The sequence below is a fragment of the Elephantulus edwardii genome, unplaced genomic scaffold, assembly GCF_000299155.1.
Source record: "Elephantulus edwardii isolate Elephantulus edwardi_28Jun2011 unplaced genomic scaffold, EleEdw1.0 scaffold00075, whole genome shotgun sequence".
Taxonomy (NCBI): Eukaryota; Metazoa; Chordata; class Mammalia; order Macroscelidea; family Macroscelididae; genus Elephantulus; species Elephantulus edwardii.
The window spans coordinates 13,531,231-13,547,356 of NW_006399825.1; the positions used below are offsets into that span (position 1 = coordinate 13,531,231).

Here is a 16,126-nt window from a genome sequence, read left to right on the forward strand (position 1 = left end):
CCTCCCTGCCTCCTTACCTCCCTGCCTCCCTCTCTCCCTTCCTGCCTCCCTTTCTCCTTCCCTGCCTTGTCCTTTTGTTTTGTTTTGTTTTTGTTTACCTTTGATGATGTGTAAGATTACAAGAGTTAGTTACACACACATACACACACACACACACACACACACACACGAAAAATGGATGTTTAAGAAAAAAAGCAAAATGTCACTTTCAAGACTAAGGTTCCCTTGACAAAGCCATGGTGTTTTCCGTTATCTCACAGGTGTGTGAAAGCTGGACAATGTCTAGGGAGGTGTGAAAACAAATTGATGTCCTGGAAATGTGGTGCCAATCAAGAGCCATGACAGGACAGGGGTCCATTCTGTTATTCATAGGGTCACTGTGAGTCATGCTCAACTCAATGGCACCTAACAAAAACAACCACATAGAAAAATGAACACATCTGCCTTGGAATAAGTGTGCTCGGGAAAGTAGGGTAGCAGCACAAAAGAGCAAGACCTTCAAGAAGATGAAGCAAATCAGTGGCTACAGCAGTCAGCTCCAGCAGTTCCCTGAGAGCATGGGGCAGGTCGGCGCAGGGGTGCGTTCTGTTTTGTGCAGGGTCACAGTGAGTCTGGAACGAGGTGACACCACCGAACAACAGCATAGTCATGAAGCCTTGGCTAAATTGATGCCAAAATGTCATATTTTTTTTTTCTATTTTCAACTGATACTAAAGTGTTCAACGTTTCGGCATGTGATTGATGAACACTTAGGGTCCTTTCTTAAAAAGTTCCTGTCTATAAATTTTAAGAAAGCTACACCTTAATCAATAATAAAATGATGATTATTAACTAAACAAGAAGAGTTAAAAAATAGTCTTTTACTTAAAATACAAGGAAAAGTGGACTTAAAATATGCTTTTTGGGGAAATTAGCATATATATATTAATTTAAGAAAAGTTTTTATGCTCTTAGAAGCTTGCTCTTATCTTGCTTTATTTTTTTTTTCATTTTCTGTAATTTATCTTTTTCTTTTTTTCCGCAGAAGAGCACAGGTCGGCCACATATAATCCAGAAGACCTTGGCAGGGCAATATTCTAAGCAAATGAAGAATCTTAGTAAGTTTGAGTTAAAATAGCTGTTGTAGGAACTGTGGTTTGATAGATATCAGTGGGCATGCAAGCTTGATGGGCTGAGATGTAGGGTGAGCAGGGTGTGTGGGCAACAGTTGGAAACCCAAAGTGTGAAGCCCAGGAGTAAAGCGTTGATGGGAGCCATAATGGTTTAGTGAGATTCAGCTTTAATTTCACAAGAGTTTGCTGCCACTAGCCAATTCAGATTATTTCCTCGTATGTGCTGATTTTGAAACATCTTAAATAAAACTAACAAAAGTTTCTTTTGGATTGAGTATGTGATCTAGTTTCTCTATTTCAATCCAAACATCTTTAATAATTTATCTAAAACATTTATGCTACAAATTATTTTCATTTTTAAAATGAATTACTCTTATAATTTTCTAAAGTTTTCAAATATTGAATGTCATGTGGTGTGATAGGTCAAGTACACACATATACTAATGAATTTGAACTCTTTATATGTGCTTCCTGATATTTGCAAGATTCCATGTTTGAACTGTCTTTGTGACCATGATATCATGAAATGTTTAATGATAAATGTGCTTTTTTTTCACCTACACTCTTGGCTTTGAGATGAAATATGTTATTCCACTATACCTTCATATCGAATTAAGAAAGCAGTCAGATCTAAATGGTGTTGCTTGCTCTCCTTTTGCACAGGCACGGAAATCAATGACCAGTGGCCCTTTTTATCTGAATTACAGTGGTTGAAAAGGAGAAGAAAGAGAGCAGTGAATGTGAGTATGACAGAAAGGCAGGATGTTGTTGTTAGGTGTCATTAATTGACTCACACTCATTGTGACTCATACATGACGGAAGAAAACCCTGCCCAGTCCTACACTGTCCACCGTCTCCATGTGTTTATGCCCATTTCCCCCCACTCATTGTGTCAGTTCAGTCTTTTTGAGGGTCGTGTGCCCCTTCTTTGAATCTCTACTTTTTTAACATCATCTCCTTCTCCAGGGATTTTTCCCTCCTGATAACATGTCCAAAGAATGTGAGACAAAGTCTTGCCAACCTTTCTTTTAAGGCTGTAGGTCAAGTTTCTTTTACATCTGCCTCTTAATGACTGTAGGACAGAGTGGAGCTGTTCCGTGGGTTCCCAAGGATGGAAATCTATATGGAAGACAACTACCACATCTTTCTCTTTTGGAGCAGTTGGGTGGGTTTGAACCAGCTGTCTTTTTAGTTAGTGGTTGCTGTGGTATACTGTGGCGTTAGAACCGACACATAGCTGTCCCTCTAGTGGATTTTCAGAGGCAGTTAGTTGCAAGGGAGGAGACTGCCCATCTTTCTCCTATGGAGCAGCTGGTAGATTCAAACTGCCTTCAGGATTGGAGCTCACCTTCTTAGCATTAGACCAGCGGACTCTTACCCATTCTATAACCAGGGCTCCTATGACCTCTTCTTGTTGTTGTTATGTGCTGTTGAGTTGCCTATGACTCATAGTGACCCTATGTACAATAGCTCTGAACTCTGCCCTATCCTGAGCCAATTTCTGTCTCCTCTTTGCACACACCCCCCAACTCCTATTACCCCAGTAACTGAGTCAGTCATTCTTATCAAGGGTCTTCCTCACTTGCTCTGTCCCTCCACCCTTCTGAGCACGATGTCTTCTACAGGAATAAGTTCCTTTCTGGCGGAATGCCCAAAGTATATGAGAGCTTCAAAATCCTTGCCTCCAAGGAGCAGCTCAGTTTCACCCTCTCTAGAGCAGACCTGTTTGTTTTCTTAGCAGTCCATGGTGTGTTCAATACTCTTCTCCAGGACCACAACTTAAAGTCACCAATTCTTCTTTTATTAATACTTACCATTGTCCCTCAGTCTAGAGACTAAGATGTACCTGATCTAGGTCATGGTCTTTGCAGTTACTTGATAAGCATCAGAGAGCTGGATAATGACTAGGGATGACAGAAGAAGAATTAAGGGACCAGTCCTTAGAGAAGGACATCATGCTTGAAAGTGTGGAGGGACAGTGCAAGAGAGAAAGACCCCAGATAAAATGGATCGATACAGTAACCGGGGGCCATGAGGGTAGGTGTGTTAGAGTCAGTGAGACTGGCTCAGGAGAGGGCAGGCTTCAGAGCTGTTGAACATAGAGTTGCTATGAGTTACAGGCAACTTGATACATAACAGCAACAACCATCACCACCACCACTCTCCAGCTCTCTGATGCATAAAAATAACTGTGAAGACCATGGCTTAATTCAGGAGCACCCAAGTCTCTAGACTGACATTGTTGCTCTTCGGTACTCTGGAGAGGTTCCAAACAGAAGATTTTTCCCAGTGCATTTTGTCTTTTGATTTCTTGATTGCTGGTGCCAAGAGTATTGATTTTGGAACCAAGCAAGCTAAAATTTTTAACTATCTCAATTTCTTCTCTATCATGATGCTGCCAGTTGACCAAGTGGTGAGAATCTTTGTTTTTTTGATGTTGAGCTTCAATTCATATTGAAAACTCAGTCCTTGACATTCTGCAGCAAATGCCTCAGGTCCTCCTCAGTTTTGACAAGCAAGTTTGTGTCATCTATATAAAGCAGGTTGAGAAAAGGTGCATCCCTTGCATACACCTTTCCTGATTTTGAACAATGCAATATTTCCTTGCTCTGTTCTGATAATTGCCTCCTGGTCCAAGTGTAGGTTTCTTATGAGCACAATTACGTGTTCATGGGATTCCTGTTCTCAAGGTTAGCCACAATGCATTGTGATCCAAATGGTCAAATGTCTTTGCATAGTCAATGAAACAAACACAGGTAAATATTCCTCTGGTATGGTCTACTTTCAGCTAAGATCCATCTGACGTTGGTTATAATATTCCTAGTGCCATGCACTCTTCTAAACCCAGCTTGCACAGCTGGAGATTCTCTGTTGATGTACTGTTCCAGTCATTTTTGGATAATCTTCAGGAGAATTTTATATATATGTAATAGTAATGATATTGCTTGATAATTTCCATACTCTATTAGATCACTTTATTTGGGAATGAGAATATGGACCTCTTCCAGTCAGTTGGCCAGATTCCTCCAGATTTCTTGGCACAAGCTGATGAGCACATACAGGAGAACATCTGTTTGTTGAAATATGTCAGTTAATATGCCATCAATTCCTTGGTTTTTACCAATTCCTTCAGAGCAGCCTGAACTTCTTCCTTCATCACCACTGCATGTTGATCATATGTTGTTTCATGAAATTCTTCTATGTCAGTCAATTCTTTTTTAAATAAATAATGACTCTTTGTACTCCTTCAGTCTTCTTTTGATGCTTCCTGGTCATTCAATACTCTACCCACAGCATCCTTAAGTATTAAAATTCGAGGCTTGAATTTGTTGTTCAATTCCTTCAGCTTAAGAGATGCCAAGTTACTTTGTCCTTTTTGATTTTCTGACTCTAGCCTTTTGCACATTTGGTTTGTCTTCCCAAGCTGCCCTTTGAAATCTTCTGTTTAGTTCCTTAACATCATGATTTCTTTCCTTTGCTTATGTGACTTTAAAATTACACCTTATAGGCAAACCACCTTTTTGTATTTTTTTATCTCTCTCTTTAGCAATTCAAACCAGTGTTCTATGAACTCTGGTATCATATGAAGAAATAAAGAATACTTCACTTTAAAATTCTTATAAAAATTGCTGTTCTCTTTTTTCCTCTTAAAATACAGGAGATTTTAGGGTGATAGGGTCTGTAAATATCATATAAACTGCTCTTCCTTATTAAAAAGTAGTGGGAAGAGATAGATTTTTTTGAGGTGTTAGATAATTATGTTCACTTGTATTTCTTTCAAATTAAAATTTCCATCATACCATATTTTAAAGGTGTTTTTCAGAAGACTAAATCTGTTTGCCCATTATTGATATGATAATTACTAAATAATCATGTCATTGCATCAACAGCTGTTTTATACTAAATATCTAACTCACACATATTGATAAATATATAGAGGCTTTATAAAGGAAATGATAATCCTAGTCTTTTTCATAGTAGATTAGAAAGCTGTAATGATGAAGACTGTTTAGTAATTATATGGTGAGTACTATGTAACTGAGAATTAATTCCATAGCTTATAGATTACATGGTAATTTGCTGGATAACTTAATGAGTAATTATAGTAGAAATTACACATTTTAGATAATGTTTTACTGAATGTACTTTTTGTGGAAAATTAGACCACCAGCCATCAAAAATTTAGTTCCAGAATAACTCATCCTCGATTTCATGAGTTCATTTCAATGTTATGGTGATTCTGGGTACCTTTTTTCCTTTATTTTTTTAACATCTAGATTTCTTTTTTTAAAAAATCTTTGAAGACATAGTTGGCAATAAATTTTGTGTAGTAATTGAGTTGGATTTTAATGCTGCAAAAGAATGTTGAATATTCCATTGATTCTCAAGAGAACAAACAAGTCTGTCCCCGAGAAAGTAAAATCAGGATACTTCTTAGAGGCAAGGATGGTAAAACTCCATCTCTCACACTTTGGGCATGTTGTAAAGAGGGGCCAGTCTTTGGAGATGGACGTCATTCATGGAAAGGTGAAGGGTCAGCGCAAGAGAGAAAGGCCCTCAACAAGATGGATTGGCACAGTGACTGTAGCAGTGGGGTCAAGTGTGTTAGAGGTGGTGAGGTTGGCTCAGGACAGCCTTTGTTCATAGGGTCGTTATGAATTGTGGTGTATTTGACAGCACATAACAATAACAAGAACAGTTACAGTAAACTTATGTTGTAATAATAAGGTATGTATGTGTGCAATCTAATCTTTTACTCTTATGTACCTCTATCAAACTTAGACTGATTGATAACCATGTTGATTCAAAATAGTCACCATTATTAGTTTTCCAACTCTAGAGGGAAAAAAAAATTGAAGCCCAAATGAGGAATAAAGCTTAGCTCTTAAGAGATTATCCAGTAATAATTTAAATGCAGAAGTACATAAAAGAATTCTATATGCCTTTGAGAAGTTTGTCCTTTTTGATGTAAAAATAATTGGTTTATTATTAGACTTTTTTATGATTGAATTTTGTATTTTCAAGTTATTTATTCATTGCAAATAACTTTTTAGTTTTTTCATTTTCTACTAGTTTATTTACAAAATTCAAATACCTTTTTTAAAGAACAAATTCTTTTCAGTTTCCCTCACCCTGCCCCCATCAAATTGTACAACCCAATGATTAATCTCCCTTACCCCGCACATCCTCATTCCTCTGCTTCCCCTTCCGCCTCCCCCACGATCCTCATACTCATTCTACAATAATGGTTTTATACAATGTCTAACCTTGTGGGACTGAGTTAGTTCACTCAGCCTAATGCTCTCCAGTCCCTCCCAAGTTAGGTAATAATTTATAAAATCATTGCTCCTGTGTGCTACATAGTATTTCATTGTGTGAACATACCATAATTTCTCAATTCAATGTTTGTGGTGGGGCATTTTAATCCAGCTAGTTAAGGTATGTGTTTAATCCATTCATGCTTGTTTGTGATGAACAACTTGAAGATCATTTTCTTTTATGCTGTTCTTATTAAATGTGTCTTAAGTAGACTTTTTTTACACTTTACATATTTCTTAATTTCTTGGCTTAATGGCAGAAAAGCGAAGATGTTTTAGTGAAATACTATATAGTTTTCCCCTAGAATATTTTTCCAGAACTCTTATTGTGGTTTGAATATGCCAGCTGTTTAGGAGGTGAAAGATAAATAAACTTCTTCCATGTCATTTGTTTGAGGCCTTTGAAAAGCTAAAGGAGAGTCAGCACTGCATTGATCCTGACTTTGTGATAATGATTTTGACTTCTGTGGATATTTTAATACATAAAAAACCAAAATAAAAACAAGATAGACTTCTGCCTGTCTTTATGATTACTTAACTGTTGTTGTTAATTATTACATGTCATCAAGTGACTTGTGACTCATAGCTCTGAACCCTGCTCTATCCTGTGCCAACCTCATCATCTCTGACACACCCACACCTATTACCCCAGTCACTGTGTCAATCTATCTCATCCACGGTCTTCCTCTCCTGCACTGTCCATCCACCCGTCCAAGCATGATGCCTTTCCCCAAGGACTGATCCCTCGCAACCTGCCCAAAATATGTCAGACAAAGTGTTCCCCACTTTATGGTTGTTTCCTTTGAATCTTCTTGCACCTTTATGATCAGTCTAGTGTAGATATTTTACATAGTGACCTTGTTTCTTCCAAGATATTTATAAAATAGACAGCAGGACATATTTTAAAATTTGTTTTATATTGGTGTACATACAAAATTCATATAATTTGTGTTTCACACTATTCTTCATTCACATTGTTTCCTACAATCTTTCTTATTCATTGTGTTTTGTAAAATTAGTAGCCATTGAACTATACCCACAATTGCCCCATCTTTTTAGATCCCCACCAGCTTTTTCCCATTTCCTTTATGCCTTCCCTCCACCCACAAATTGTGCAACCCTGTGATTTCTCCCCTGCCCATCCTCCCGCCTCTGCTCTTACCCCTTTTCCCCTTAGGTCCTCATATTCATTTTACTAGTTATACTTCTATTTTTACAATAATGTGTTTATGCAGTATTTGAGAACATTCTTCTGATATGCAGAGTCAGTCTACACTTGAGCATTAAGAATTCTTTTGTGTCAACCTCTATGCTAAATATATATTTTTTTTAATTTTCCACAGCCATCTCGTGGTGTATTTGAAGAAATGAAATATTTAGAACTTATGATTGTTAATGATCATAAAACGGTAAGCATATCATGATCTTCGGACCCAACAATTAACTTAGGAAATAAATTTGACTTGTTAAATCCAGGATCGATCAGTTGATCTATCTATCTGTCTGCTTTTTTTATTTTGATGTGTTAAATATCTTTCCTGGTGGTTAAAAATGCTGAGTGTTGTAGAGAGTTTCACTAATTGAAGCTTTATTTCTGTTTAATAATGGCTGTAAGGAATGGACATAACTATTTGTTTGGCATCTTGTCTTCATTTAAAATTTTTACTTTTTCCCTTCATCTATTTGTTCATTGCTTTCAAATTTATTCTGTATACTTGTTCTGCTAATATTATTTTTTTTCTTACCAGTTATGATGATTTGTGGTTGCTATAACCATAATAAAGAAGCACACATGCATAAAGTTGTTGTTATGTACATGTACCTTCAATTCAGAGAGTCTCACCACTGAGCCAACTGGAAGCACCATGATAATGGAAAAGAGATTGAGGTTGTTAACAATTTCAGCTTGCTCAGCTCCACAATCAACACTCTTGGCACCAAAATAAAAAAAATCAAAAGATGAATTCCATTGAGGAAGTCTGCTGTCAGGGACCTCTCCAGAGTGCTGCGGAGCATTGATGTCAGTCTAGAGACAAAGGTGGGCCTGATCCATGCCATGATCTTGTATCAGAGAGCTGGACAATGACTAAGAATGACAGAAGAATTGATGCCTTCGAGTTGTGGTGCTGGATAAGAGTAATGAACATACCATGGACCGTCAAGAAAACAAATAGATCTGTCTTGGAGAAGGTGAATGCAAGTTTCTCCTTGGAGGCTAGGATTTTGAAGCTCCATCTAATATACTTTGGGCACATGGCCTGGAGAGACCAGTCCTTGTAGAAGGACATCATGCTTGGAAGGAATGAGTGACAGTGCAGGAGAGGAAGACCCCGGATGAGATGGATTGACTGATAACTGGGGCAATGGGATTAGAAATGATGGAGACAGTAAGACTGGCTCAAAATAGGGTATATAGGGTTGCTATGAGTTGCAGGCAACTTGACAGCACATTATAAAAACAATTGTCAAGTTGGAACTGATTTATAACTGACCCTTAATGGGTTTTTAGAGGCTATAAGCTGTGTGGAGGAGATGACCCATCTTTCTTCTGCAGAACAGCTGGGCTATTCAAACCACTTGCCTTTCGGTTCGTGGTGCAACTCCTTACTACTAGTATTTCCTAGGTTGTCAATTAAATAAAGCTTTAAATTAACAAATCTGGTGGTTGTGTGACAGTCCTTATGTTACTTGGTCTCTCGTAAGTATTGGACAGAGTTGATCACTCCCTTTTTCATACATTGCCTTACCTTTTTGGCTTCTGTGAAACACTCCACCACCTACCTGGCCACTACAATTACTCTAGAACTGCTGGTATGCTCCATGGCCTGTTTCAGGGCTCTTCTATACTTTTCACTAAGTAAGCACATCCCCTTTCAAGTCTTTGAACTTTATCGTAAGTTTTACCATAATTTTAAATTTGTTGTGTTATGTGCCCTCGAGTTGCCTGTGACTCATAGCTTGTAAGAGCTCTGAACCTTGTCCTATCCTCAGCCATTCTGTCTCTGACACACCTGCCCCCAGGACCCCAGTCACTGTGTGAATCCATCTCATCCAGGATCTTCCTCTCCTGTGTTGTCCCTACACCTTTTTTAAAAAAAAAATTATTTATTTTTAATTTTTTTTTTGTCCCTACACCTTCTTATGCATGAAAGGAGAATTGAAACTTTCAAATCACTACTCCCTACATCATTAGCCTTTAGGGTTCTGAACTCAGCTACATCCTTGACATCCCTGCATCAATACTGAATAGCCATCTATTACTTAACGTTTCTAAATCAGAGTTCAGTTCTTTGGTTCTTTTCTTTGGACTTGCTATCGAAGAGGGATCCATCCATAGAAAGAGACATCATGCTTGAAAAACATAGAGGGCCAATGAAAGAGAGGAAGACCTTCCACAAGAGGGACTGGCACCGTGGCTGAAACAAGGGGCTTGAGCAGACAAGGGTCCCTCTCTTGTTCGGTTCCAGTGAGTCAGAGCCAACTGGAAGACATCTGAACAACAATGAACTCAGTCTTTCCTGACTTTTCTCATTATTTTAAGCAGCACTAACAGTCTCCTAAGCTATTCAAATATTAAACTTAGAAGCAATCTTTCATTTTATTCCTCCTTCCTCATTGTCAAAATATAATAGAAGAAAATGTCCTAGGAGCTGTGTCTTTGTGATCTCTTTTACCTCCATCTACTTCTCACTGCCATTCTCCAGTGCCATCGTCTAATTTTTGTTGCTTACAGTGACTAGGGATAATAGAAAGGGAATTGATGCTTTTGAGCTGTGGTGCTGGAGAAGAGTGTTGAATATACCATGGACTGCTAGGAGAATGAACAGGTTTGTTCTGGAGAGGGTGAAGCCAGAATACTCGTTGGAGGCAAAGGTTCTGAGGCTTTGTCTGACATACTTTGGGCATTTTGCAAGGAGGGACCAGTCCTTGGAGAGAGATGTCATATTTGGGAGAGTAGGGGGACGGTGCAGGAGAGGAAGACTCTCTATGAGGGGGATCAATTCAGTGATTGGGGTAGTGGGAGTAGGTGTGTCAGAGACAGTGAGGTTGTCACAGGATAGAACAGGGTTTAGGACTCTTGTACATAGGACTTGATGGCACATGACAATAATAACAACAAATTTGAACTAGTTAACACAAGGGTTTCCCTGAGTGGTTTCCTGACTCCCCTTTGAACTTCTCTACTATATTCACAGTTCTTTTTGATACATTGACTGTATTCCCTCCATCTTCTTTTGATATTTTCGGAATCACTCAAGATTTTTCCTATAGCATCTCTCAGTATTACAACTCCAGTCTTGAATTTGTTTTTAAGTTCTTTCGACTTGAAAAATCCTAGTGAGTTCTTTCCTTTTTTATTCTCCAACTCCGGTTCTTTGCACACTCGAGTATAGCACTTCGCTTTTTCATCACATGTTATCCTTTGATATCATTGCTCATCTCTTTTACTTCTGAATTCCTTGCCTTCATTTTGTATTCTTGACTCTCTAGTGCTATTTTCAGAGTCTTTTCTGCCATCCATTTTGATCTTTGCTTCTTCCTCTGTCATTTCAATGACCTTTTTACTTTCTCCGTGGATAATATGTACTGTATCAAAAATAATAGATTGACACAAAAAAATTTCAGGAAGTACCATAGGAACAAGAGCCCATGGAAATGACAAAAGACATTTAAGCTGTACCGAAATCATTGGCAAAAAAGATCCCTGGAATCAATGGCATACCAATTGACATGTTAACAACTAACAGATACAGTCCTAGATGTGCTGAGCAGTTTGTAACAGGAAGTTTAGAGGGCAGCTACTGGGCTGACTGATAGAAGAAATCCATATGTATTCTTATTCCTAGAAAGGTGGCCCGACAGGATGTAGATATTACTGAACAATATCATTAATATCACATGCAAGTAAAATATGCTGAAAATAATTTTTTTTTAAAAGGCTAGAACGGTCCTTTGACAGAGAACTTCCAGAAGATCAAGCTGGATTTAGAAGAGACCCTGGCTTCAGGGTTATTTTTGCTTATAGCAGATAGATCCTGGCTGAAAGCAGAGATGACAAGAAGCATATCTATATGGGCCCTACTGACTAGGCAAAAGTGTTAAACTTTGAGGGTCATAACACACTATGGCTAACATTGAGAAGAATGGGAATACCAAAACACTTAAATTGTGCTCATGCAAAACCTATTCCTTGACCAAAAGGCCTCTTTCCATGCAGATCAAGGGAACATTATATTGTTTAAAATCAGGAAAGGTATGCATCAGGGTTCTATCATTTCTCCATACCTATTCAGTCTGTATGCTGAGCAAATAATTGAAGAACCAGGACCCTATGGAGAAGAGTAGGGTGTAGGATTCAGAAGATGACTCATCAACAACCTATGTTATGCAGATGACACAAATTTGCTTGCTGAAAATGATTTGAAGCACTTGCTGCAGAAGATCAAAGACTGAAGCCTGCAATATGGATTGCAACTCAACATCAAGAAGACAAAATCTTCACCACCAGGCCAATAAGTGACTTCATGGTAGATGGAGAAAAGATTTACACTGTCAGCAATTTCATCTAACTGGAATCTACTGTCACCATCCTTGGTACCAGCAGTCAGGAGATCCGGAGATGTATTGCATTGGGCAAGTGTGCTGTCAGGGTCCTCTCCAAATTACTCAGGAGCAGTGGTATCAGTTTGAAGACCAAAGTGTTTCTGATTCAGGCTGTGAGTTTTTTCAGTCTCTTGCTATGTGTCTGAGAGCTGGACAATGAAAAAGGATGACAGAAGAATTGTTGCTTTTGAGCTGTTGTGTTGGAGAAGAGTACTGAATATCAACACTCTTGGTGCCAACTGTTAGAAAATTAAAAGAGTAATTGATTTAGGAAAATCTGCTCATAGGGATCTCTTCTGAGTGCTAGACAGCAATGATGTCAGCCTAGAGCCCAAGGTGTGCCTGATTTAGGCCATGGTCTTCACAGTTACTTACTATGCATCAGAGAGCCGAACAATGACTATGGGTGACAGAAGAATCAATGATCTTTGAGTTATGATGCTAGAGAAGAGTATTCAACATACCATGGACCTCCAATAACAAACTGGTCAAGAGGGTGAAACCAAGTTGCTCCTTGGAGACAAGGATTTTAAAACTCTCTCTCATATCCTTTGAGCATGTTGCCAGGAGGGACCAGTCCTTAAAGAAGGACATCATGCTTGGAAGGGTGGAGGGACATTGCAGGAGAGGAAGACCTTGGATGAGACGGATTGACACAAAAGCTGGATTAATAGGAGTGCTGTGTCAGAGGCAATGACATTGGCTCAGAGTAGAGCTGGGTTCAAAGCTGTCATTCATAGGTTCACTATGAGTTGCAGTCAACTTGATGGCACATAGCAACAACAACAACTGAATATCCGATGGACTGCCAAAAGAACAAACAGATATGCCTTGGAGAAATTTCAGCCAGAAGCTTCTTAGAGGCAAAGATGGTGAAGCATTCTCTCTCTTAATTTGGACATGTTGCTAGGAGAGACTATTTCTTGGAGAGGGGCATCAAGCTTGGTAAGTGAAGGGTCAGCAAAAGAATGATAGACCCTTGATGAAAAGGATTGATAGTATAACTACAGCAGTGGACTCAGTGTGTCAGAGATGATGAGGATGGTGCAGGATAGGACAGGGGTCACCATGAGTCATACTTGAGTCAACGGCACCTAACAACAGTGCACTAACATCAGCAGTTTGGAAGCCTTTATTTTTTGTCAGTGCCTTCAGTACAGCTTGAGTGCCTTCCTTCATCACCTTTGGATCTTGATAAGATACTCCTTTCTGAAACGGTACAGTGTCAACCAATTCTTTTTGATATGATGACTTTATGTATTGCATCCATCATCTTTTGATTCTTCCTGCTCCATCCAAAATACTACCCCTACAATTCTTAATTATTTCAGCTCTATGCCTTTGTATTGTGGTCTTAGCGAAGCGTGCTAAATATCACATGGACTGCCAAAAGATGAAACAAGTTTCTTTCAGAGGAAGTGCAACCAGGTTACTCTTAGAGGTAAAGATGATAATACTTTGTCTTATTTACACATTGACATGTCAAAAGGGACATGCTGTTGTTGTTGTTATGTGCCATCGAGTCACTTGCGACTCATAGCGACCCTGTGTACAACAGCCCTAAACCCTGCTCTATCCTGTGCCAGTCGCACTGCCTCTGACACACCCATCCCGATTACCCCAGTCACTGAATCTGTCCACCTCATAGAGGGTCTTCCCCTTCTGCGCTGTCCCTCCACCCTCCCAAGCATGATGTCCCTCTCCAAGGACCTGCCCCTCCTTACAACATGTCCAGAGTATATCAGACGAAGCCCCAGAATCCTTGCCTCCAAGGAGTAGACTGGTTTAACCCTCTCCAGGATGAATCTCTTTGCTTTCTTGGCAGTCCATGGTACATTCAATACTCTTCTCCAGCACCACAGCTCAAAAGCATCAATTCTCCTTCTATCCTCCCTAGTCATTGTCCAATTCTCTGATGCATAACAAGTGATGGCAAAGACCATGGCCAGTATCAGACACACCTTAGTCTCCAGAGCTCTTCAGTACTTTAGAGAGGTACCTAACAGCAGACTTGCCCATCGCAATACGTTTTTTTATTTCCTGGCTGCTGGTGCAAAGAGTGTTGACCGTGGAGCCGAGCATACCGAAGCTGTGAACAATCTCAATCTCTTCGCCATCCATCCTGATGCTGCCAATTGGTCCAATGGTGAGAATCTTTGTCTTCTTGACGTTGAGCCTCAGTCCATACTGAAGGCTGCAGTCCTTGACCCTTCGCAGCAAGTGCATGAGGTCCTCCTCAGTTTCAGCAAGCAGTGTTGTGTCATCTGCATAATGCAGATTGTTACTAGATCTTCCACCAATCCTGACGCCGCACTTCTCCTCATAGAGCCCATCCTCTTGGAAAATCTGCTCTACATACAGGTTGAAAAGGTATGGCAATAGGACACATCCCTGGCGTACACCCTTCCCAATTTTGAACCATGCAGTGTTACCCTGCTCTGTTCTGACAACTGCCTCTTGGTCCAAGTATAGGTTTCGCAGTAGCACGATTAAATGTTCTGGGATTCCCATACTTCTCAGAGTCAGCCACAGTTTGTTATGATCCATGCAGTCAAACACCTTTCCATAATCAATGAAACACAGATATACATTCTTCTGGTATTCCCTGCTTTCAGCTAAGATCCATCTAACAGCTATAATATCCCTAGTACCACAACCCCGTCTAAACCCAGCCTGGACTACTGGCAGTTCTCTGCTGATGTGCTGTTCTAATCGTTTTTGGATAATCTTCAGTAGAATCTTGCTTGCATGTGAAATCAATGATATTGTTCTGTAGTTTCCACACTCTTTTGTGTCACCCTTCTTTGGAATGGGAACAAATATAGATCTCTTCCAGTCAGTTGGCCAAGTGGTTGTTCTCCAGATTTCTTGGCACAACTTGGTGAGCACATCCAGGGCAGCATCTGTTAGCTAGTCCTTGAAAAAAAGACATGCTGAGGAATGTGTGGAGTTAGAGAAAGAGGAAAACCCCCAACTAGGTGGACTGACACAGTGACTGACATAGACAAGCATGGCAGGGACTGTAAGGATGGCACAGGACGGGACAAGACTCCAATCTGTCATCCACAGGACTCCTATGAATAGTAGTTGACTTGAAGCCTCTAACAAGAACAGCAATATGCTGACCACACAGCAAACATTGCAATCTTTCTAGAATTAATCAGAGTTGAAAATGATGAAAACTAGGTAAATGAAAAGCCCAATACATTGTGACTGACTTTAAAAGAATTTCATTTTACTGTCCTTTAAATTCCGCATGATTTTGCCTTGATGGTTATTGTTGTTGGTTGTGTGAGCCATCCAGTTGGAGTTAGCTCAAAGCTCACCTCTCCAGTAGGTTTTCAAAGGTTGTAAATTTGCGGGAGAGGAGATTACATGTCTTACTCCTTCAGATAAACTGGTGGATTTAAACCACCTATTTTTAGATTGATAGCACATCTGTTAACCCACGAGATCATACAGGGTCCTTAATGAACCTTAGTGACAGTGAGTTCAAGTAGTAATAGCACAATGTCATCACCTAGTGTCTGCGTGCTCAGCGTTCTAAAAGATAGTAAAAGAGAGGCAAATCAAAACCACAATGCTGTACCGTCGCCGGTAACAGTGGCAAAGTTTAACAGGGCAGTAAGTAAGAAATGTTGGAGAGGATGTGGCGAAATAGGAACTCTTACATGTTGTTGGTGGGACTGTAAAATGGTACAACCACTCTGGAAAGCAGCCTGGCGCTTCCTCAAAAAGCTAAGTATAGAAATTCCATATGACCCGTCGAGTTCACTGCTTGGAATATACCTCCAGAAAATGAAAACTGAGGCTCAGACAGACACTTGTACACCTGTGTTTTCATGGCAGTGTTATTCACCTTTGCAAGAACATAACAGTGAGCAGTCCAGATGTCCAAACACAATCAAATGGATTAAGAAATCATGGTACATTCATACAATGGAATTCTATGCAGCATGGAGGAATAATGATTTTGTAAATGATTACCTAACTTGAGAGGGACTGAAGAGCATTATGCTGAGTGAATCAACTCAATACCATAAGGACAAATATTGTATAAAACCATTATTGTGAATGAGTATGACGGTCTAA

The 16,126-nt window shown here is 39.5% G+C and overlaps 1 protein-coding gene across 1 annotated transcript in view; it reads left to right on the plus strand.

Annotated features, from left to right (window-relative positions):
* Nucleotides 1-16,126, plus strand: part of ADAM23 (ADAM metallopeptidase domain 23) — a 225,903-nt gene that overhangs the window by 136,790 nt on the left and 72,987 nt on the right. Inside the window, exons 7-9 of the mRNA XM_006889120.1 lie at nt 1,025-1,097; nt 1,776-1,852; nt 7,774-7,839. Coding sequence (XP_006889182.1) covers nt 1,025-1,097; nt 1,776-1,852; nt 7,774-7,839 — 216 coding nt within the window. The remainder of the gene's footprint in view (nt 1-1,024; nt 1,098-1,775; nt 1,853-7,773; nt 7,840-16,126) is intronic.